Here is a 24,357-nt window from a genome sequence, read left to right as displayed (position 1 = left end):
TCTAAAACAGCAGACACCTGACGGCCATGGTGCCCACTGCACACTCCAGCAGACACCATTTTAAATGCCCGGCCGCCGACGTAAGTTTTCTGTTGGCAGTTGGGAAAGGGTTAACTTCCAAGCCTTCACACTGAGATTGGGCTACAAATTGGGAAGAAAATGATTAGGCAGAGTAGACTGGGTATACTGGATATAAAAGGATTTGTGACAAATTAATTCGGAACAAATCAAATTTCTTGGTGAACTTCGGCGAATTGGCCGAATGCTGTTGTTATTTTTCAAAACTTTACTCATCTCTACTGGTCGCTGACACCCTCTTCATGCTGCTTCCTCTATGCTCCTGCCTGATTCTTCCTTAGGGTGCATGCTTACCTTCGGCCTCTTAAAGGGTCTGTGTGCAAGCTACCAAATCCTTCCCCAGCCAATGGGTATGTAAAGGGGTTCTCCAGGAATTAGGAAAATGAAATTAGGTAAATATTACTTTATTATAAATATATTCCCAAATACCTTTCATTAGTAAAAAAGGCTTGTTTTGTCTGGGGAGCAATGATTAGGAGAAACAAAATTGCCCCCGTCCTATTAGTACACACAAAACCTGTCCTAATCACACAGGATGACAAGTTACTTCAGAACACTGAGGTAAAGAGCTGCCTCATCCTCCTCTCTGATCAGCCCTGCATTGACGCTATACAGCGCAGTAAACTGCTGTACAGCCTCTCTGGGGGGTGTATTTCCCCTGTAACTGGGACTACTATGTCAGCCCCAGTTACAGCAAAAATCAATAGTGAAAAAGTGTAAAATAAAAAAAATAAAGAAAAAGGTTTCATATATATTTAAAAAAAATCCCCAGTTAAGTAATTAAAAAACATGTTAAAAATAGAAAAAATAAAATGAAATAGACATATTTGCTGCGTCCGTGACAGCCAGCTCTATAAATATATCACATGATCCACCCTGTCCGATAAACACCATAAAAAATAAAAATAAAGACTGTGTCAAAAAAAGCCATTTTTGTCACCTTACATCACAAAAAGTGCAACACCAAGTGATTAAAAAGGCATATGTCCCACAAAATGGTACCAATAAAACCATCACCTCATCCCGCAAAAAAATGAGCCCCTACATAAGAAAATCGCAAAAAAAATAAAATAAACTATAGCTCTCAGAACATGGAGACATTAAAACATATTTTTTTGTTTCAAAAATGCTATTATTGTGTTAAAGTGAAATAGATAAAAAAATGTATACTGTATATATTAGATATTGCCGCGTCTGTAACAACCTGCTCTATAAAAATATCACATGAATTAACCCCTCAGGTGAATACCGTAAAAAAACGTTAAATAAAAACAGTGCCAAAAAAGCCATTTTTGTCACCTAAGGCCCCTTTCATCCGCACTGAATCCTGACCCATTAATTTCTATGGGGCTGTTCACATGAGCGGTGATTTTCACGCATCACTTGTGCGTTGCGTAAAAAATCGCAGCATGCTCTATATTTGCATTTTTGACGCAACGCAGGCCCCATAGAAGTGAAGCAAGCAAGTGCGGATGCGGTGCGATTTTCACGCACGGTTGCTAGGAGACGATCGGGATGGAGACCTGATCATTATTATTTTCCCTTATAACATGGTTATAAGGGAAAATAATATCATTCTGAATACAGAATGCATAGTAAAATAGCGATGGAGGGGTTAAAAAAATAATAATAATAATTTAACTCACCTTAATCCACTTGCTCGTGCTGCCGGCATCTCGTCTGTCTCCTTCTTTGCTGAACAGGAGTGGACCTGTGGTGAGCATTCATTGCAGGAACAGGACCTGTGGTGACGTCACTCCGGTCATCACATGATCCATCACATGATCTTTTACCATGGTGATGGATCATGTGATGGATCATGTGATGACCGGAGTGACGTCACCACAGGTCCTGTTCCTGCAATGAATGCTCACCACAGGTCCTATTCAGCAAAGGAGACAGAAGGAGATGCCGGGCTGCGCGATCAAGTGTACTAAGGTGAGTTAAATTATTATTTTTTAAAATTTAACCCCTCCAGCGCTATTGTACTATGCATTCTGTATTCAGAATGCTATTATTTTCCCTTATAACCATGTTATAAGGGAAAATACAATCTACACAACCCCGATCCCAAGCCTGAACTTCTGTGAAGAAGTTTGGGTTTGGGTACCAAACATGCGCAACTTTTCTCATGCGAGTGCAAAACGCTTTACAATGTTTTGCACTCTCGCGGAAAAATCGTGCGTGTTCCCGCAACGCACCCCCACATTTTCCCGCAACGCCCGTCTGAAAGAGGCCTAACATCACATAAAGTGCAATGCCAAGAGATCAAAAAGGTGTATGCCCCCCAAAATAGTACCAATCAAAATGTCACCTCATTCCTCCAAAAAAATCTTCAAAATCTAACTAAGAATCGGTCAAAAAATAAAAAAGCTTTGGCTCTAAAACATCATTTTTTTTGTTTCAAAAATGCTATTATTGTGTAAAACTTAAATAAATAAGAAAAAGTATACATAACAATCTGCTCTATAAAAATGTCACATGACCTAACCCCTCAGGTGAACGCTTTAAAAATAAATAAATAAAAACTGTGCTAAAACAACCAATTTTTTGGTCACCTTGCCCCATAAAGTGTAATAATGAATGATCATTTCTGCGTCCTGCCGTGTGCCATTACATCAGTTTACGACCACATGTGGGGTGTTTCTGTAAACCGCAGAATCAGGGTAATAAATATTGAGTTTTGTTTGGCTGTTAACCCTCGATGTGTTAAAGAACAAAAATTTATTAAAATGGAAAATCTGCCAAAAAAGTGAAATTTTGAAATTTGATCTCCATTTTCCTTTAATTCTTGTGTAACACCTAAAGGGTTAACACAGTTTGTAAAATCAGTTTTGAATATCTTGAGGGGTGTAGTTTCTACAATGTGGTCATTTATGAGGGGTTTCCACTATGTATGCCCCACAACCCCACAAAGTGACTTCAGACCTGAACTGGTCCTTAAAAAGTGTGTTTTGAAATTTTTCGTAAACATTTTTCAGAATTGCTTCTAAAATTCTAAGCTTTCTAACGTCCTAAAAAAATTAAATGACATTTTCAAAATGATGCCAACATAAAGTAGACATATGGGGAATGTTAAGTAATAAATATTTTATGAGGTATAACTTTCTGTTTTAAAAGCAGAGAAATATAAATTTAGAAAATTGCTAATTTTTCAACATTTTTGGTAAATTTGGGATTTTTAGCTCACAAGTTAAATTATAGGACGCTAAAAAGCAAAACAAAAAACTTTATTATGATCAGTTAATTTTTTTAAAAAAAATACTCGATGGAGTATATTATAATCGCTATAGTGTTAGTTCTTTTGATTAACAATATTGTAAACAGGTACAAAACACTGCCAACAGGCAGATGATATGCCAGAACTCGTATCTCTCATTCACTGGCCATATCTCTCCCGGTATTGTCCCTGTTCAATATCATTAGTGATGATATCGGCGGGGAGCCAATATGTACACTGTACTAACACTGCTCTAATATTCAGTGTATTGGCAAGGTTCCCTCAATCTCACTGAAAATGTATTGCTCACTACTAACTAATGTAAAACAATGTTGCAATCTGTCACTTATTAATTCAATCTACAGGGTGGGCCATTTATATGGATACACCTTAATAAAATGGGAATGGTTGGTGATATTAACTTCCTGTTTGTGGCACATTAGTATATGTGAGGGGGGAAACTTTTCAAGATGGGTGGTGACCAGGGTGGCCATTTTGAAGTCGGCCATTTTGAATCCAACTTTTGTTTTTTTCAATAGGAAGAGGGTCATGTGACACATCAAACTTATTGGGAATTTCACAAGAAAAACAATGGTTTGCTTGGTTTTAACGTAACTTTATTCTTTCATGAGTTATTTACAAGTTTCTGACCACTTATAAAATGTGTACAATGTGCTGCCCATTGTGTTGGATTGTCAATGCAACCCTCTTCTCCCACTCTTCACACACTGATAGCAACAACGCAGGAGAAATGCTAGCACAGGCTTCCAGTATCCGTAGTTTCCGGTGCTGCACATCTCGTATATTCACAGCATAGACAATTGTCTTTAAATGACCCCAAAGATAAAAGTCTAAGGGGGTCAGATCGGGAGACCTTGGGGACCATTCAACTGGCCCACGACAACCAATCCACTTTCCAGGAAACTTTTCATCTAGGAATGCTCGGACCTGACACCCATAATGTGGTGGTGGGTGCACCATCTTGCTGGAAAAACTCAGGGAACGTGCCAGCTTCAGTGCATAAAGAGGGAAACACATCATCATGTAGCAATTTCACATATCCAGTGACCCCCTTAGACTTTTATCTTTTTTCATAAATAAAGGTGAAATATATTGACTCAAATTTATGACTATTATGAAGTACAATGTGTCAAGAGAAAAATATCTCAGATTGGCTTGGATAAATAAAAGTGTTCCAAAGCTATTACCACATAAAGTTACATATGTCAGATTTTGCAAAGAGTTAAGCCCGGTCAAGAAGGGGGTAAATGGCCCGGTCTGGAAGAGGTTAATATGATAATTAGCTGAATCTTTGTGGGAAAGGAGATCATGAGGAGACACGAGGAAGCGGACAGGACATATTGTGGTAATGGAGACTGCATACAAGAGCTGCTGCTTATTAGCCACATCTGCTCACATGAGCTCTACTCCTTCGGAGATTTAGCTGAAAATCTTATCATCTGTATTCGGGATCATAATCCCTGACAAGTAGGAGAGGAGGATGAGGCAGCTCTTTAGCTCAGTTCTGTGAAGTAACTTGTCCTCCTGTGTGATGAGGACAGGTTTTGTGTGTACTGATAGGACAGCGCCATTTTATTTCTCCTAATGATTGTTCCCTAGAGAAAACCAGCCATTATAACTAATGAAAGGTATTTGGGAATATATTTATAATAAAGTAATATTTTAGTATTTTCATTTTCTTAATTCCCATATAACCCTCTCCAGGCAGAGGGTGCCTGAGGCTAAGGTTCCCTGGTGACCAGCAAAGGTGTTTGATAGTGAAATGCTACAGCAATTTACAGATGTAGCCAAGCTAAAATTGACACTGATAACACATCACAGTGTTATCTCATGTCACAAAAAACATTGAAATACATTTAGTATTAATTAACCTTTTTATGCCATTTTTTACTTAACGCGTTAACCATCAAGTTTAGCTCAGCTGCATCTCTACCTGCCATATTCTAAGTTCTGTTTCCAACCTGCCTGTTTGCTCATACACTTTCAAGTTCAAGTCTCATTCAGTTCGATTTTAAGTTAGTCCAGTCTGCCTTGTCAGTCTGTGCCCCAGTCAAGTGCCCAGCCTGCCTGCCTTGTGTGTGCCTCATCACTTCCCCTGCCCAGAAGTCTTTTCTGTGTCTATGTTAACTGTGCACTGCTTTAACCTTTAAGACCAGCATATAAGCCTTAGTGCCTGTTCAGTCTGTACCTGCAGTTTTCCTGTGCTTTTGGTGTTTTTTCTATATCCAGAGATCCCAGTGAGTTAACTGCCAACTATCCCAAGAGGTAGCGGTCTGGTTGCTAACCTGCAGCAACATCCAGATCGCTGTATAGAAGTTAAAGAGTGAATACCAGGGAAGAACCAGAAAAATTCCCTTGGAAAGAGCCCTATGCCAAACCACTTAGTTTCATACTAGCTTAGAGTTCACACTAGCTGATCCGTAACAGAATTAAGCACAATGATAAACAGATAATTATTTATAATATTTATAGATTCTATTTATGGATTCTATCTGTTCCACGGGACTGGCACATAGCAGAAGTTCAAAAATTGGTCAGCAGTGCCTATAGTTTTATACTATAATGAGCCAATATAGACCAGTAAGTTTACCTTTTGTTGTAGATAAACTACTTGAGATGTTATGCCATCGAATAGCTACATATTAGCACAGGTTAATGAGGAATCATGCTTGTCAATTTTCAGTAATATGATAAGCTTCCATAAGGATGTATGTTCTATACTAATCATTGGATGTCATGGAAAAAGGACTTGGAAGATAAGATCATGAGGTGCATCAAAAACCACATTGATATACATGATGAGAATATAGTTCCACCACTTCATAGTTCACTAGTCAGATTGCACATGTAATCTTCTGCCCAGTTTTGGGCACCAGTGTAGAATACAGACATATTAGAACTTAAGGTCAAAGGAATACAACCAAAGAAATCAAATTGCGTATACTACAGTGTCGAAAAAGCAAAATTGTTTTTTTTTTAGTTTAGAAAAAATACAGCTCAGGAGTAACTTAATAAAATAATACCTAAAAATGGTTCACTACAAGTATATAGGTTTGTAATGTGCCTCTCAAAATGACAACACCTAAAGTAAGATTATAGGTGGTGTAGGAAGGTGCAGGGGTCATTTATTAAGCTGAAATATTGTATGCCTATATTGCGTATTTCAGGCCCAGATTGCGGCACAACAGCTAGTTGCACCGCAATCTGCAACTACTCCACGCTCATGCCAGGTCTAAAAATGTAGGCCGGTCTTAATAAATGTGCCCCATAGTGCCTGATGAAAAAATAAATATATAATCTTTTTGTATATAGTGGATCATTCAGTTTAGAATAAAAAATGAATTAAATATTAAATGAAAATCTATATCCAGCTGTTAAAAGAAAACTAAAATGTTACTTACCCCACAGTCATTTGCTCCGTCCCCACACATTCCAGCATAATAACTAAGGAAATACAATGGGAATTATCATTCTATATTTGCGTAATGTTCTATAACCTTTTTGTATGTCTGTTTAATAAAGCCTCAAAAAGGTAACCCCTGTCCATATATCCAATTAGGTCTCTCTATCTTCTAAACGAACCAGCTCATCTGTGTATTAGGCTCCTTTTACACATATAGATGATCTGACAGTTCGGGAACAAAGAAGACACTTGTGATATCTATCAGATCATCCGGCAGAGATAAAAACTGCATTTATTTGCAGCAATCACCACCACTATATGGTGACAAGCTATCAATATAGTGATCCTTTTTCCTCACAGAGAATCATTATTCCTGTGCAGCAGATTGCTGTTGTGACAAAACAATCTGCTGCTCAGGAACAATGATTTTCCATATGTTTGCTTGATAATTGGTCTGGGTAGAAGGACCTTTAAATGGTCAGTCATTTGTGTTAAAGGTTGGCATGCAATATACTACTATTGTACCGCACATTAGTGATAGCTGATCCTTGGGATTTCAGGAGCCCGACCCATAGTGATCAGCTGGTCAAATGGAAAGCGGAGCTATCGTTACAAAAAGAGTTATCTTCATGAGATAGTATGTTTAATTGCATTTTCTACAATCTCAGGGGCTGATGCCTATAGCAACCAATCAGATTTCACTGTTTTATCTTCCAAAGGAGTTTTGAAAAATAAAAGGTAGAATCTGATTGGTTGCTATGGGTGACTAAGGGCTCATTCACACAAACGCGTGCAGCCCGTTGCCGTATTGCAGACCACATTTGCGGATCCGCGATACACGGGCACCGTTCCATGTGCATTTCGCTTCACGGATGCAGACCCATTCACTTCAATGGGTCCACAAATCCAGAGATGCGGAATGGTGCGGAACAGAAGCACGTAACGAAACACTACGGAAGCACTACGGAGTGCTTTCTGGGTTTCCGTTCCATGCCTCTGCACTGCAAAAAGATAGAACTTGCTTTATCGTTTTGCGAAACGGACGGATCACGGACCCATTCAAGTGAATATGTCTGCGATCCCCATGCGGCTGCCCCACGGTCGTTGCCCATGCATTGCGGACCGCAGTTTGCGGTCCGCAATGTGCGGGCTTCACACGGTCGTGTGAACAATCCCTAAGGCAGTTTTCTTTAAACTAGTTTTGATAAATTTCCCCCTTTGTGCTTATTCACATTTCCTCGATGTGCTGTCTGTTCTAAAAACGGAAAGAACACAGACACATGTAGCACATGTCCTATTCTGGTCCATTTTTGCAGATCAGACTCATCCTTTCAAGTCTGAGAGTCAGAAATAAAACCAGAATGCGTCCGGAAGCCATCTGTGTGTTATCTGTTTTTTATGGATTCATTCTTTGCAGATATAAAATCAGACACAGTCATGTCAATAAAGCCTAAGTTGATGTTCTACACTCATGCTACCAATTATCTACTATATTTTGTTGCCTGGAACTCCCCAAGTCAAGAAAACTGACCAAAAACTTAAAACTGCAAATAAAACACCAACAAAAGGTAAGGATTTTTCTTTTCATTCATAATGCAAATTAACTATTTAAGACTGAGAACTTAAAGGGGTTATCCCATCTTAGACAATGGGGGCATATTTCTAGGAGAATGCTGCCGTGGAGAGTTGTGGCTGGAGGACCCCGGGGTCCGTCCACCACCAGACGCAGCTCCCCGCCTCTCCTGTTGAAGTGAATGGGAGTGCACCGCGCATGCGCGGCCAACGCTCCCATTCATTTCTGTGGGGCCGACGTAAATAGCCGAGCCAGCGCTCGGCTATTTTCGGCGGCTCCATAGAAATGAATGGAGGGCGGCTGCGCATGCGCAGTGTGCACTCCTCAACTTTCTCTGCTCCGTTCTCCTTGTAGGTGTGGGTCCCAGAGGTGGGTCCCTATCAGACAATCCTAGCGATATTCCCCCATTGTCTAAGATGGGATAACCCCTTTAATTATTCTATACTAGTATAACTAGTACCTGTATATGTAATACTTGAACATGTGTTGAAAGGCAAATTGCTCAACAATACAACCTCACATATACCAGCTACCCAACTACTGTACTTAAGTTTACTGAAAGAACTTACTCTATTTTCTGAAATTCCTCAATAAGACTGGATTTTTGTCCTGGACTCATTCTAGCAAAAATGGTTCCATTGAGAAGGATCTGAGAGCAAAGAATATTAAGATATGTTATCCATTCTACCTTCTTCCTGCAATCCTTTTATCATCCTAGGTATATGATCTGAGATGTAACTGCTACTTCTACTATACATATGCAGCTCTAAATGGCATAGAACCTAAATCAGAAAGCTTAGCATAAAAACACCTATAAAACAAAAAGGCTACTATACAGTGTTGTGAAAACATATCTTCCCTCACAAAAGAACTCAGACGAACATCTAAAGAAATGAAGGCCTCACTGGCCCTAGCTAAAGGGGTTCTCCAATATAATTGAAAATATTAGATGATCCCTGAAACAGCCTGAAATTTTTTTAAAAAGCATTTCATCCTCAGCATCATGATGTGTAACATCGGTCCAATCCTCCTGCTGCTCGGTTAAAAACTCCAGCAGAGACCTACAGTATATGGAACGTGACTGTGCAGCCAATCACTGACGTCAATGATCTTCCTCTGCGGAAAGTAATTGGCTGCATCGGTGATGTTCCAGACACTTGCATGCATTGTGCACATCACAGTGTCAGTGATGTGCAGATTGGCGTGCAGGTATACAGCAAGAGGACCTAATTATCTTAGGCTATTGCAGGGCTTGGAGAACCCCAATAAGGTCAATGTACACAATTTCACAATCTGAAATACAACAGAGCAAAAATAACATCCTTTAGGGAGTTGCAAAGTGTAAACCACTACTGACCAAAAGAACACAAGAGATCTCTACTGACAAGTTTTTTCCCCAAGACAGTTTTGAGACATGAAGCTAAATTGTTCCATATATTTGAAATCTTGAACATTTGACTGCATAAGTCTTATGTCCATACCAATGGTATGTAAGTAATGCAAGGTCATATACAAATGCCCTTATACTCACTTTGGGAAGTAACTCATAGAAATGATTTACAATAACTTGATATGATTTTCCAGTCATAGCAAAATATTTTTTTTTTGCTTTGTTATCTGGGTCACAGATGTTGATGCTCAAGTCCTGTACATTAAAAACAAACATATTAAAAGTTATCACAATGTACTGTACTTTTTCATATGATCCGCACTGCACTATATTTTACCACTGCACACAAAGATTTTCTTCCTTATTGACAGAACCAATTGCCAGCATACATCTCACAGAAACCTCCACTATACCACCTTCCTGGTAGACTAGATATCTCCAAAAAATTGATATTTCTATATGGTGAAGTAATGAGAGGAAACTGACAAAACAGTTTAGTTAGAATTACAAAAAGCTTTTGTTAAAAGGGTTGTCCGAGTTATGAAAAAAAAAAAATATAGCACTGAAAATCTGATGGGCAGCAATATATAACTAAGCTAAGCAAGTTTTATGCATATATATATATATATATATATATATATATATTTCCTCATTTCCCTGGTTCTTTCATGGCCCTTGTTTACATGCAATAGAAACAATCTCTGCCCCTCCCCCTGTTCTGCTAAGGGAGTGGCTACAAGAGCTGCCCTGAGTGACATGTCTGCCTGCTGGGAGAATCAGCAGCATGTTGTATGTGTAGGACTACAAGTCCCAGCTGTATAATGACACTGCTAAGGGAGTGGATACAAGAGCTGCCCTGAGTGCTGGGAGAATCAACAGCAACTTGTAAGTGTAGAACTACAAGTCCCAGCTGTATAATGACACTGCTAATACAAACAGGATCTTCCCCCTACCTTCTTGTGCAATGCTCTCTCTAGTCTGTCAGCTCCTGTGCCCAGAATTGTCACTGCCTGCAGCTACCCAGTCTGTGCAGCTGAAGGGGTTAAGAATCCTAGGAGAGAGCAGACAGCCGGCAGTGAAGGGGGGTGTGGCCAGCACAGTGATGTCTCGTTTACAGGCTTGTAAACGAACTTTATCAGAGCAGGGAGAGAAGCTGACATCACAGGTCATGTGACCCTCATTGAAATCTGAGAAACCAGGCACTGCAGATAAAGTGAGTTAATTGTAAAGTTGTTATATTTGCCTAGTTAGGAACATAGAAAGAACAAAAAAATAACTCGGACAACCCCTTTAACTCACATATCATTAGCCCCGCTGATATTGATCTCCAATCTGTGCTCCACGATCGTCGCTGGCTTCCTGCTTGTTCATACTATCAGGTTTGTTAATGGTGTTGGCTCCATCGTATCCACAAGGTAGTATCGCAAAAAAAAGTGATTCGCGGATAGTGAAGCACCGTCGCTAAAATGTCTTAAAACTACTTTAATATACTCACATGTACATTTTTTAAAAATCTGCATGTCAAGGGGTATGTGCAGTGTGGAAATATAGAGAGGAGCAGCATGGATCATATGAAAAAGTTTTACAATTTGGGGAACGGACTGACCCTTTAAGGATTCAGCAGTGCACAGAAAGGAAATATAGATAATGACAAAAAACACTTTTAATTTTACAATGTACTGTACTGCAGAATAACATGACTTTCTACTGAATAGAATGATACTGAATAGAATGACAGAGCTTTGTGTGCTTGTAAATTAGTTACAATTTTCTGTATGAGTTAACTTGGTTTATCCAATTGTATTTGTGTGTTCTTTAACCACTTAAGGACTTAGGACGTACCGGTACGTCCTAGGTTTAAAAGTATGTAGATTGCGGCGTGGCGGGGGTTAATAGGAACAGGATGCCCACTGAAATCATTCAGCGGGCATCCTGTCACAACGCAACAAATTATGGCTCTCAGACTATGGAAACACTAAAACATGATTTTTTTTGCTTCAAAAATTAAATCATTGTGTAAAACTTACATAAATAAAAAAAAAGTATACATATTAGGTATCGACGCGTCCGTATCGACCGGGTCTATAAAAATATCACATGACCTAACCCCTTAGATGAACACCGTAAAATTTTTTTAATAAAAACTCTGCTAAATAAACCATTTTTTGTCACCTTACATCACAAAAAGTGTAATAGCAAGCAATCAAAAAGTCACACGCACACCACAAATTCGGGCCAATAAAACCGTCAACTCATCCCGCAAAAATCATACCCTACCCAAGGTAATCGCCCAAAAACTGAAAAAATTATGGCTCTCAGACTATGGAAACACTAAAACATGATTTTTTTTCCTTCAAAAAAGAAATCATTGTGTAAAACTTACATAAATAAAAAAAAAGTATACATATTAGGTTTCGCCGCATCCGTGACAACCTGGTCTATAAAAATATCACATGATCTAACCTGTCAGATGAATGTTGTAAATAACAAAAAATATAAACGGTGCCAAAACAGCTATTTCTTGTTATCTTGCCTCACAAAAAGTGTAATATAGAGCAACCAAAAGTCATATGTACCCTAAACTAGTACCAACAATACTGCCAACCTATCCCGTAGTTTCTAAAATGGGGTCACTTTTTCTGAGTTTCTACTCTAGGGGTGCATCAGGGGGGCTTCAAATGGGACATGGTGTCAAAAAAAACAGTCCAGCAAAATCTGCCTTCCAAAAACCGTATGGCATTCCTTTCCTTCTGTGCCCTGCCGTGTGCCCGTATAGCTGTTTACGACCACATATGGGGTGTTTCTGTAAACAACAGAATCAGGGCCATAAATATTGAGTTTTGTTTTGCTGATAACCCTTGCTTTGTTACTGGGAAAAAAGGATTAAAATGGAAAATTTACCCAAAAATTTTAATTCTGAAATTTTATCTCCATTTGCTAATAACTCTTGTGGAACACCCAAAGGGTTAACAACGTTTGTAAAAATCTGTTTTGAATACCTTGAGGGGTGTAGTTTCTTAGATGGGGTCACTTTTATGGAGTTTCTACTCTAGGGTTGCATCAGGGGGGCTTCAAATGGGACATGGTGTAAAAAAAAACAGTCCAGCAAAATCTGCCTTCCAAAAACCGTATGGCATTCCTTTCCTTCTGCGCCCTGCTGTGTGCCGGTACAGCTGTTTACTACCACATACAGTCAGGTCCATAAATATTGGGACATCGACACAATTCTAAAAATGTTGGCTCTATACACCACCACAATGGATTTGAAATTAAACAAACAAAATGTGCTTTAACTGCAGACTGTCAGCATTAATTTGAGGGTATTTACATCCAAATCAGGTGAACGGTGTAGGAATTACAACAGTTTGCATATGTGCCTCCCATTTGTTAAGGGACCAAAAGTAATGGGACAATTGGCTTCTCAGCTGTTCCATGGCCAGGTGTGTGTTATTCCCTCATTATCCCAATTACAATGAGCAGATAAAAGGTCCAGAGTTCATTTCAAGTGTGCTATTTGCATTTGGAATCTGTTGCTGTCAACTCTCAAGATGAGATCCAAAGAGCTGTCACTATCAGCAAAGCAAGCCATCATTAGGCTGAAAAAACAAAACAAACCCATCAGAGAGATAGAAAAAACATTAGGCGTTGCCAAAACAACTGTTTGGAACATTCTTAAAAAGAAGGAATGCAACGGTGAGCTCAGCAACACAAAAAGACCCGGAAGACCACAGAAAATAACTGTGGTGGATGAACGAAGAACTCTTTCCCTGGTGAAGAAAACACCCTTCACAACAGTTGGCCAGATCAAGAACACTCTCCAGGAGGTAGGTGTATGTGTGTCAAAGTCAACAATCAAGAGAAGACTTCACCAGAGTGAATACAGAGGGTTCACCACAAGATGTAAACCATTGGTGAGTCTCAAAAACAGGAAGGCCAGATTAGAGTTTGCCAAACGACATCTAAAAAAGCCTTCACAGTTCTGGAACAGCATCCTATGGACAGATGAGACCAAGATCAACTTGTACCAGAGTGATGGGAAGAGAAGAGTATGGAGAAGGAAAGGAACTGCTCATGATCCTAAGCATACCACCTCATCAGTGAAGCATGTTGGTGGTAGTGTCATGGCGTGGGCATGTATGGCTGCCAATGGAACTGGTTCTCTTGTATTTATTAATGATGTGATTGCTGAAAAAAGCAGCAGGATGAATTCTGAAGTGTTTCGAGCAATATTATCTGCTCATATTCAGCCAAATGCTTCAGAACTCATTGGACGGCGCTTCACAGTGCAGATGGACAATAACTCAAAGCATACTGCAAAAGCAACCAAAAAGTTTTTTAAGGGAAAGAAGTGGAATGTTATGCAATGGCCAAGTCAATCACCTGACCTGAATCCGATTGAGCATGCATTTCACTTGCTGAAGACAAAACTGAAGGGAAAATGCCCCAAGAACAAGCAGGAACTGAAGACAGTTGCAGTAGAGGCCTGGCAGAGCATCGCCAGGGATGAAACCCAGCGTCTGGTGATGTCTATGCATTCCAGACTTCAGGCTGTAATTGACTGCAAAGGATTTGCAACCAAGTATTAAAAAGTGAACGTTTGATTTATGATTATTATTCTGTCCCATTACTTTTGGTCCCTTAACAAGTGGGAGGCACATATGCAAACTGTTGTAATTCCTACACCGTTCACCTGATTTGGATGTAAATACCCTCAAATTAAAGCTGACAGTCTGCAGTTAAAGCACATCTTGTACGTTTCATTTCAAATCCATTGTGGTGGTGTATAGAGCCAAAAATTTTAGTATTGTGTCGATGTCCCAATATTTATGGACCTGACTGTATGGGGTGTTTCTGTAAACTACAGAATCAGCACCATAAATATTGAGTTTTGTTTGGCTGTTAACCCTTGCTTTGTTACTGGGAAAAATGGATTAAAATGGAAAATTTGCCAAAAAATTGACATTCAGAAATTTCATCTCCATTTGCCAATAACTTTTGTGGAACACCTAAAGGGTTAACGACGTTTGTAAAATGTGTTTTGAATACCTTGAGGGGTGTAGTTTCTAAGGCTACTTTCACACTTGCGTTCAGAGCGGATCCGTCTGGGGTCTGCCCAGACGGATCCGCTCATATAATGCAGACTTGGGATCCGTTCAGAACGGATCCGTCTGCATTATATTGTAGAAAAAATTCTAAGTGTGAAAGTAGCTTCAGACGGATCCGTCCAGACTTTACATTGAAAGTCAATGGGGGACGGATCCGTTTGAAAATTGAGCCATATAGTGTCAAATTCAAACGGATCCGTCCCCATTGACTTACATTGTAAGTCTGGACAGATCCGTTTGCCTCCGTACGGCCAGGCGGACACCCGAACGCTGCAAGCAGAGTTCAGGTGTCCGCTTGCTGAGCGGAGCGGAGGCTGAACGCTGCCAGACTGATGCATTCTGAGCGGATCCGCATCCACTCAGAATGCATTAGTAGCTGGACGGATGCGTTTGGGGCCGCTTGTAAGACTCTTCAAACGGAGCTCACAAGCGGAACCCCGACGCTAGTGTGAAAGTAGATGGGGTCACTTTTATGAAGTTTCTACTCTAGGGGTGCATCAGGGGGGCTTCAAATGGGACATGGTGTCAAAAAAAACAGTCCAGCAAAATCTGCCTTCCAAAAACCATATGGCATTCCTTTCCTTCTGCGCCCTACCGTGTGCCCGTACAGTAGTTTACGACCACATATGGGGTGTTTCTGTAAACTACAGAATCAGGGCCATAAATATTGAGTTTGGTTTGACTGTTAACCCTTGCTTTGTAACTGGAAAAAAATTATTAAAATGGAAAATCTGACAAAAAAGTGAAATTTTGAAATTGTATCTCTATTTTCCATTAATTCTTGTGGAACACAAGGGTTAACAAAGTTTGTAAAATTTGTTTTGAATACCTTTAGGGGGGTAGTTTATAGAATGGGGTCATTTTTGGGTGGTTTCTATTATGTAAGCCTCGCAAAGTGACTTCAGACCTCAACTGGTCCCTAAAAATTGGGTTTTTGAAAATTTCTGAAAAATTTCAAGATTTGCTCCTTAACTTCTAAGCCTTGTAACATCCCCAAAAAATAAAATATCATTCCCAAAATGATCCAAATATGAAGTAGATATATGGGGAATGCAAAATAATAACTATTTTTGGAGGTATTACTATGTATTATAGAAGTAGAGAAATTGAAACTTGGAAATTTGCAATTTTTTACAAATTTTTGGTAAATTTGGTATTTTTTTTATAAATAAAAATGTTTTTTTTTTTTACTTTATTTTACCAGTGTCATGAAGTACAATATGTGACGAAAAAACTATCTCAGAATGACCTGGATAAGTCAAAGCGTTTTAAAGTTATCAGCACTTAAAGTGACGCTGGTCAGATTTGCAAAAAATGACCAAGTTCTTAAGGTGAAATAGGGGCGAGTCCTTAAGGGGTTAAAAAGGATTGGGTGATATGTAGAACCAAATTAAAATTTGATTGGCTAACAAGAGTACTAAAAGATCCAAAGTTGGTCTCTGGTTCTACTACAACAGGGCACAGTCCCTACAGGGACTGTACAAGACGATGTAATAAATGGCTTAGATGTCTATTGACCTGTATATGCATAGTTAGACAACTGTCCGTCACAATAATCTCCTCTGGTGTGTTCAAGGTCTTTGACTCAATTTGATAGGCACCTAATTATTTGGTTATATATATATGCCTATATGAGTGCATTACATTAGCAATGATTCATTATAATAATGCTCTGTGAGGAGCTATGGACACCTTTGATTTGATATTTTATTCTTACATATGTTCATGGTTTGCTTGAATTTTAAAAGATCCACTATGTTTCAGTTTGCCATCATTTGTTCCTTCATTTTCAGTCCCCTGGTATACAATATGCAAGCTGTTCCTCATTTCAGTAAAACATTCTCAATTGGAGGTATGTGTGTCCAAGATGCTGATGCCTTCACTGGCTCTCATGTATCAGGACAACTTCATTGCTGTACTGCTTTCTCCTTCTGCAGCCGACAAAATATCAGTTTTTCCTTCTGCTGTCAGTCACTGATGCTGAGCAGCGTATAATTCTCCTCTCCATCTAGCATTAGCAGCAGGTACCGTGTTTCTGTTTCCACTTGTATGCAACCTATGTAATTGTTCCACCTCAAGCCTTTTGTGTTCTTTCTTCTCTGTCCTCTTTGAATGCCCCTGCCTTGCTCTTTTATTGCTATTTACAACTTCCTCCCTCTGCTGCAATCTTTAAAGGATAACTGTCACATTTAGATCCTAATTTAAATTTTCATATATGTAGTTACTAATAACATGACATTCCAGAATCAGTTACTATTAGACTGACTTACCCCATATTTAATAAGATTCAGCCCTTAGCAACCAGTCTGCATAAAACTGCAATTTCACTATTCAGTTAAGATGGCCACCACTGCCCTCACCCTGAGGCTAATTCCGCCCTGCCCTCACTACCCACAAAGCATTGAGCTCCTCACATGCACTAGCCAGTAACAATAGCCCCCCAACAGTGTCAGTAACCAGAGCCCTCCCCCCTAAAGGGTTAATCTCCTGCAGCACAAAGGGTTCCTTTTACCACATGTTGCTTTCATTTATACACTGAGCAGATGGCAGATCTCCCTTCCCTGGTCTGTGCTGCTCCAACTCTGCATTCTCCAGCTCTGCTGAGTGAGGGAGCGTCTGCCAAGTGCAGGGACAGGGAGAAGTGTACACAGCCCAGGCACTGTTATCAGCTGCTGGGGAGGACCTGGCTTTAATCATTTACTTACAGTCCCTGGCTGTCAGTAATGTGAGCCTGCACGCAGCCTTGGTTCTGTGTGCTCCGTCTATCAACAGATAGATGGACCATGCCTAGCAACCCTATTTTAAGCACAGATAAAAATAGGCAGTACAGGGAACAAAAATGTGGAATTAAGGGGTAATTGAATACACAGTGAAAAGTTGAAATAGGGTCACCAAGGTAATATTAATCACCACAATCCAATACTCCAAAAAAATGAAAAATACGACAGTTATCCTTTAACACTGAGAAAAAGCAGAGGAAGAGCAGAGAAAGCCTCCAGAAACAAGAGAAGTGTTTTGATGAAATTATTGACTAAGAAGCACTACCAGCTAAGTGAAAGACTAACACATACTCTGTAACATGATAGATCATTTAGAAAGTTGCTTAATTGTGCTTACTTTTTCATGTAGGAAGCACAAAAAAAAATCAGTGTACAGGTGTCCATAGCCTTTATGATTGTATCAAATATTGTGTACTTGCTTTTTTTATTGTCTCATGATTGACCATTGTGGTACACTAATAAATCATAACATAAAATATTGCAACTTACTTTTGATAGGTGGCCATTTTCTTGAATTTCTTTACTACTTCCCCAAGTAATTGACGCAGGAGAACTTTCATCTGGAGCATTGGCTTCTATGACAATCAAGTTGCTGCCTAGAGGAATCATCCCAGAAGCTTTCCCAACAGTGCAAGCAGTCAAAAGATTGTCACCTAAGGAAAAAACCACCCTAAATAAAATAATGATGTTTTTCAGCCCCCTCTACTACAACCCTATGTATGCTGATACTATCATTTAAGTAACATACTGATTTTGCTTTACATGATATATTATTTACTTTTATGTTATTTACTTCATCATGTGAGACATTTTCTAAGTGACAGATTATGTATCCTTTAGGATCCGAACTGTCCGAACTGCTTTGACATATCGTATAGGGATGACTCAAAAGAGATGGTAAACCATTCCTGCATCTTTGTTAACCTACCAGTTATCATGACGGTTCTTATCTTTGCTTCTATAAGTTCCTCCAGCACAGGTTTTGTCTCAGGTTTAAGTTTATTTTCCATTATGAGAAATCCAAGAAATATTAAATCTGATTCTACATGTTCCCTATGAAAACAAGATGATGAAAACAAGTAAATGCAATAATTATATAGTAATACTGAGTTGTGATGATTGTTAATTAATGTATGACAAAAACCTCACAAACTAACTGTAACACTATAATACTGTACCTCTCCAAGCTTTCTATAATCTGTACATTATTTGTAGCTAATTTCTTATATGCTAGAGCAATCATTCGGAAACCTTGTAGAGTATAATGCTCGAGTTCTTTGGAGAAATTTAATGGCACTGCGCAAAACAATAAAAATAAAATAAAATAAGCATGTTAATGACACAAAAGATAATATTTGTGGTCCCTTCCAACATATACAGTATATATAGTACTATTCCACCCTGGCCCCAAAATAATTGTCATCATCTACAACTATTTTATATCTGATCCTAGCAGTCCTGAGTTCATGGTGAAAATGATGTGAACGATTAATTCAATCTATTTGACATTAAATTATCCATAAACAATGACTGAAAATAAAAAATTAGATTTATAGACCTTGGTAAAAATTAAGCTAAATATTAGTGTTGATCGAGCATGCTCGGCGGAATGCCAGTTTGGCTCGAGCATCGCTATGCTCGGCACATCGCGGATTTTTTATTTATTTTTTTAATTTATAATATTTTTTATTTTGATAATATATACAAAATTAATACATAAACCAATTTAAAGTAAGTCAATATATAAAACAGACATACATATCCTTATTTCCCCCCCCCCCCCCCCCCATTGGCTGTCGTTCTCCTTAATTCTTCAAATACAACATAAGAGTAAATACATTCAAAAATATCTACCTACGTGGCTCTGCGTGCTACTCTCCGCTGCCTTTCCATATCCTCATACATTTTTATTTGCTGAAGGTATAGATCCCACTCCCTTGAAGAGGGCTGGGAGACTGAGCCCCAGTACTTCACCAATATAGCTTTCGCCACCATCAAACCCCTCATCCAAATCCGTCTAACCTGGGGGGGGACTTCTGTTTCAGAACCATAATCTCCTAAGATCACTGTCGATACTCCCGGGTTATATTTCATTGAAGATTCTTTTTGTAGAGCAAAGAATACCTCATCCCAATATTTATTTATTTTATTGCAACTCCAGAGCATATGAACATAGTTCGCATTTACATGGCCACATTTAGGACAACAGCAGTCCTGTCCCCTATTTTGGGGAAATTTTCCTTGGATTTGGGGCGTATAATAAAGCCTGTGGAGGATCTTGAATTGTATTCGTCTATGTGCACCGGAGACTGTCGCCCTTCTCACGTTCCTATAAATAGAAGACCAATGCAAAGGGGGGCAATTCAAGTCTTGCTCCCATTTACTTGGACTTTTGAAAGGCGTTACAGCCACCAGCGCCATACGGAGTTTAGAGTATAATCTAGATATTTTCATCTTCTCATCCTTCTGGGCATAACAGTAATCCAGGAATATATTCTCTCGTAGGAGAAAACACCCCGTATTCCTGTGGGCTTCAAATAAGTGTTTCAAACGTGTATACATAAATAAATCCAATGGTGAGCAATAATTAAATCCAAATTCCGAAAGTGTTTTAAACCGACCTAAATAAAAAAGGTGAGACACCATATAGATGCCTTTACGTGTCCAGTAACCAAAATCTGTAATTTTGAAGAACTCCTCCAGCGCCCCGTTCCCCCACAGAGGAGTGAAACCAAGCGGGTCGGAGACTTTAAGAATCTCCTTCAGCCTGTTCCACACCCTCTGCAGTGAGTAAGGGACCAGCAAGGACCTCCTCATTCCCATAGTACCAGTTTCCAAACATACAAAAACATTATCCATTGGTGTGTCAATCACTTTATTCAAATATCGTGACAATAAACTCTCTTTCCAATGACAACACCGCTGAATCTGTGCACAAAAATAGTAACCCTGAAAGAAGGGTAGTGCCAGCCCACCATCTGCCTCCGACAACCATAGATATCTCTGCTTTATACGAACTCTCTTCCTGCCCCAGATTAAATCATTAATCAGAGTCTCCAATCTATGAAAAAAGATATCATCAATCCAAATAGGGGAAGCACACATCGGGAACAAGACTATAGGTAGAATAATCATCCTGATCAATGCAATTCGGTCTGTCTGTGCCAATCTTAGCTTCCGCCAAGCGCCAACTTTAGTTCTCACTTTATTCAAAACTGGGGCGAGATTCAGATCGTAAAATCTACTTATTGGAACCCCGATCTTAGCCCCCAAATAATTCAAAGAATCGTTAGGGGCCAAAATGCAGACTCGGCTCCCCACATCTGCAGCTTTCCGGTTCAGAGGGAGGAGCGATGACTTTGTCCAGTTAATCATATATCCTGATAGTTTACCGTAAGATTCTATTACCTCTATAACATACGGAAGGATTTTCCATCCCTGGTCCAGGAACAGAATCACATCGTCTGCATATAGGCTTATTTTATCGCTCACTCCCGCCACTCCGAAGCCTTCTATACGATTCTCCAAACGGATCCTACAAGCCAATGGCTCGATGAAGAGAGCGAAGAGAAGGGGAGACAGGGGGCACCCCTGTCTCATCCCTCTAAACATCGGCACAGGAGAGGAGCTCATACCATTGATACTAATACGTGCAACTGGCTGTGCATATAACATCTGAGTCATTTCCAAAAATGGAATTCCGAAACCGAAGTGGGACATCGTAGCCCAGAGAAAAGACCACTCCATCCTGTCAAACGCCTTTGCGGCGTCTAGTGACAGGATGGAGTGGTCCACACCTCCCCCAACAGACAAGTTCAAATAAACCCTATATATGCTCGTCTGAATTTGGCGGCTAGGGATAAAGCCCGTCTGGTCAGGGTGGACCAGACCGGCTATAACCCTCTTCAAGCGATTAGCCAAAATTTTTGCAAAGATCTTATAGTCCGTATTTAATAGCGATATGGGTCTATATGACCCCACATCGCAAGGGTCCTTGTCCTTTTTCAGGACCAAAATAATTACTGCCTCTTTGAATGATGATGGTAAGGAGCCAGATATGCAGGATTCATTGAAGACCTGTAACAAAATTGGCAAGAGAGACCTGGCATGGAATCTATAAGTTTCAAACGGTAGCCCATCTGGGCCAGGCGAAGAACTATATTTTAATACCGGGAGAGTCTCTTGAAGTTCCTCCAAGAGGATAGGGGAGTCCAACATCGCTCTCTCCTGGATAGATAACTGGGGTAGCGCCAATTGTTGGAGATATTGATCCGTATCCGTACGTCCAGACATAGAGTCGGATTTATAGAGGGTAGAATAATATTTCACGAATTCCTCTCTTATCTCCTCTACGGATCTCACCCCAATTCCTTGGGAATTCCTGATTTCTTTTATATTAGTGACCTCTCTCTGGTTGGCCACCAAACGGGCCAAAAATCTACCTGTTTTACCAGACTCACAAAATCGATTCTGACCTTGAAAGAAGAGCTTATGTTGTGCTTTTTTATATAACATTGTCTTAAGCTGAGAATTGGCCTCCTTTAATTGAGCAAGAAGTTGCTCCTCATGACAGTTAATCAATGCATCACGCAGACTCCTTATTGAGTCTGTCAACTGTTTTTCGCTCCGACGTATTTCAGTTCTAAATCTATGAATTTTATTAAAGTACAGGCCCCTAATATATGCCTTCAGCGCGTCCCACACAAAGTGGATGTGTGTTGATCCTACGTTGAAGCCCCAGAATTCCTGAATATCATGGTCTACCCCGTCCTGCTCCCCTATCACCTCAAACCAGTGTGAGTTCAATTTAAAGGCTCTACTTAAAGTTGGAGCCTCCACAAACATAATCAACATGGGGGAGTGATCCGAGATTCCATGAGGCTCGTACCTCATTCTCCGGACACGTCCGCACAGATCCCGACTAGCAAAAGCCAGATCAATACGGGACATAGACCCGTGTGACTGGCTAAAGCATGAAAAAATTTTTTTATTGCCATAGAGGTGGCGCCAGATATCAACCAGCGCCAGCTCCTGGCACACCGCAGTCAAAGGGGACCCGCTGCGAGCGCGCCCAGAGAGTGAAGAGAACCGGTCCAGCTCAGGGTCTAGTACCGCATTAAAATCACCTGCCACCAATAGAGCACATTGATTTTTAGTAGAAATATATTGAGCTAAGTGTGACATAACATTTGATTTAAATGGAGGGGGAATATATATATAAAGGCCAGTATCGCCTCCTGCCCCTTCCAAAGCCCATAAAGGAATACATAACGTCCCTCTTTATCTATTACACTGTCTAGCGGTTGGAACTCTATCCCTCTATGTATGTATACACTGACACCTCTTGAGTAAGATGAAAAGCAGGAGTGATACTCCAGAGAGGCCCACTTCTTTTTCAGTGTATAAATCCTATCTTCTGTTGCATGAGTCTCTAATAATGCGACAATCGCGGGCAAATGACGGGTCACAAGGTCAAATACCACCGTCCTTTTCACTCTGTCTCCCAACCCTCTCACATTCCAACACAAGATGGTACATGGCATACATATGAATAAGAATATCTACACTCTCAACGGAGAGGCACACATAGCCACGAAACGGAGAACGACAGCCAATCCCTCCCTAGAACCCACCCCCCAAAGCCCCCCTATGTGGCTGACAAGGCGTTTTACAATGCCCATCAACCTTTCACCTACCACCAAACCTCCCCCCGCCACCTCCCCTCACCCACACCCCTCCCCACCTCATCTTCATAGTGTTTCATAGACCTCTGGAATCCAACCATTGTGCCACCTCCTCATGACTAGAAAAGAAGCGAACAGTATCTTTATCTACCACTCTTAATTTAGCGGGGTATAACATTGAATATTTGATATTGGCTGAGATCAATCGTTTTTTAACCTCAAAGAAAGTTCTTCTTTGGTTTTGTGTCTCACGAGAGAAGTCAGGGTATATCGATATCATGTTATTATCAAAATATGTTTCTAGTACTTCTCTTTTACGTTTAAAGACCCAGTCCCGATCCTTTGAACAAACAAATTTAGCTAGTATTGCCCTAGGAGGGGCACCCGGAGGCGGTTTTTTAAAAGGGATCCTATGGGCCCTTTCCACACAGAAGGTAGATGTATCATGCTCTGGCCCCAGGTTCTCTACAAGCCACTTCTGTATAAACTTCGGCATATCATCCAGTTCCGCCCCCTCTGGGAACCCAACAAGTCGCAGATTGTACCTACGTGATCTATCCTCCAATTCTATCACTTTCTTTCTTAACCATATACGATCCTCGTCTACCTCTTTAAGTCTGTTATTTAATATACTATTCTCTGCACTAATACAATTAACTGACATTTCCAGTTCCTTCACCTTTAATCTGAGCTTCGACATTTCATCTCTTATTATAGTGACGTCCCCTTGTACTACTGCAGGCCAATTCTGCAACCGAGGTACTGGTAGCATTTACTACTCCCAGTATATCCTGCAATTTTTTACTAATACTCTCGAAGCCGTCACTATAAGATGAGCTGGTCTTTATTAGCCCCTGCTCTGACCGCTCCGCATTATCAGGTCCTGTCTCAGCCTGAAGAGCAGACCTCTGAACCCCTCCTCTAGTTTTGGGGGGAGGTGATTTCAAAAATTTATCTAACCGAGCCTGTGGACTCCCTCCTGATCCACTTCTTGGAGGCGATAGACCACCTGATTTACGATATTTTGGAGGCATTTTTTTTATTTTTATTTTTTGAGAACCAATATATTACGACTATAAACACCGTTCCTAGTCAACTATATC

General features: G+C 40.0%; 1 protein-coding gene across 3 annotated transcripts in view; it reads right to left on the bottom strand.

Moving 5' to 3' along the window:
• Window positions 1-24,357, bottom strand: part of LOC120997966 (probable cation-transporting ATPase 13A4) — a 261,365-nt gene that overhangs the window by 42,192 nt on the left and 194,816 nt on the right. For all 3 annotated transcript variants that reach the window (XM_040428350.1, XM_040428352.1, XM_040428351.1), the window contains 6 exons: window positions 18,749-18,866; window positions 18,499-18,623; window positions 18,060-18,223; window positions 9,827-9,940; window positions 8,865-8,944; window positions 6,721-6,763 (listed from right to left, as the gene is read on the bottom strand). In XM_040428350.1, the coding sequence (XP_040284284.1) occupies window positions 6,721-6,763; window positions 8,865-8,944; window positions 9,827-9,940; window positions 18,060-18,223; window positions 18,499-18,623; window positions 18,749-18,866 (644 nt within the window). The remainder of the gene's footprint in view (window positions 1-6,720; window positions 6,764-8,864; window positions 8,945-9,826; window positions 9,941-18,059; window positions 18,224-18,498; window positions 18,624-18,748; window positions 18,867-24,357) is intronic.

This window comes from Bufo bufo, chromosome 4 (assembly GCF_905171765.1).
Source record: "Bufo bufo chromosome 4, aBufBuf1.1, whole genome shotgun sequence".
Taxonomy (NCBI): domain Eukaryota; kingdom Metazoa; phylum Chordata; class Amphibia; order Anura; family Bufonidae; genus Bufo; species Bufo bufo.
Note: the sequence above shows the minus strand (reverse complement) of the source record. Positions and strands in the feature narration are given on the sequence as shown.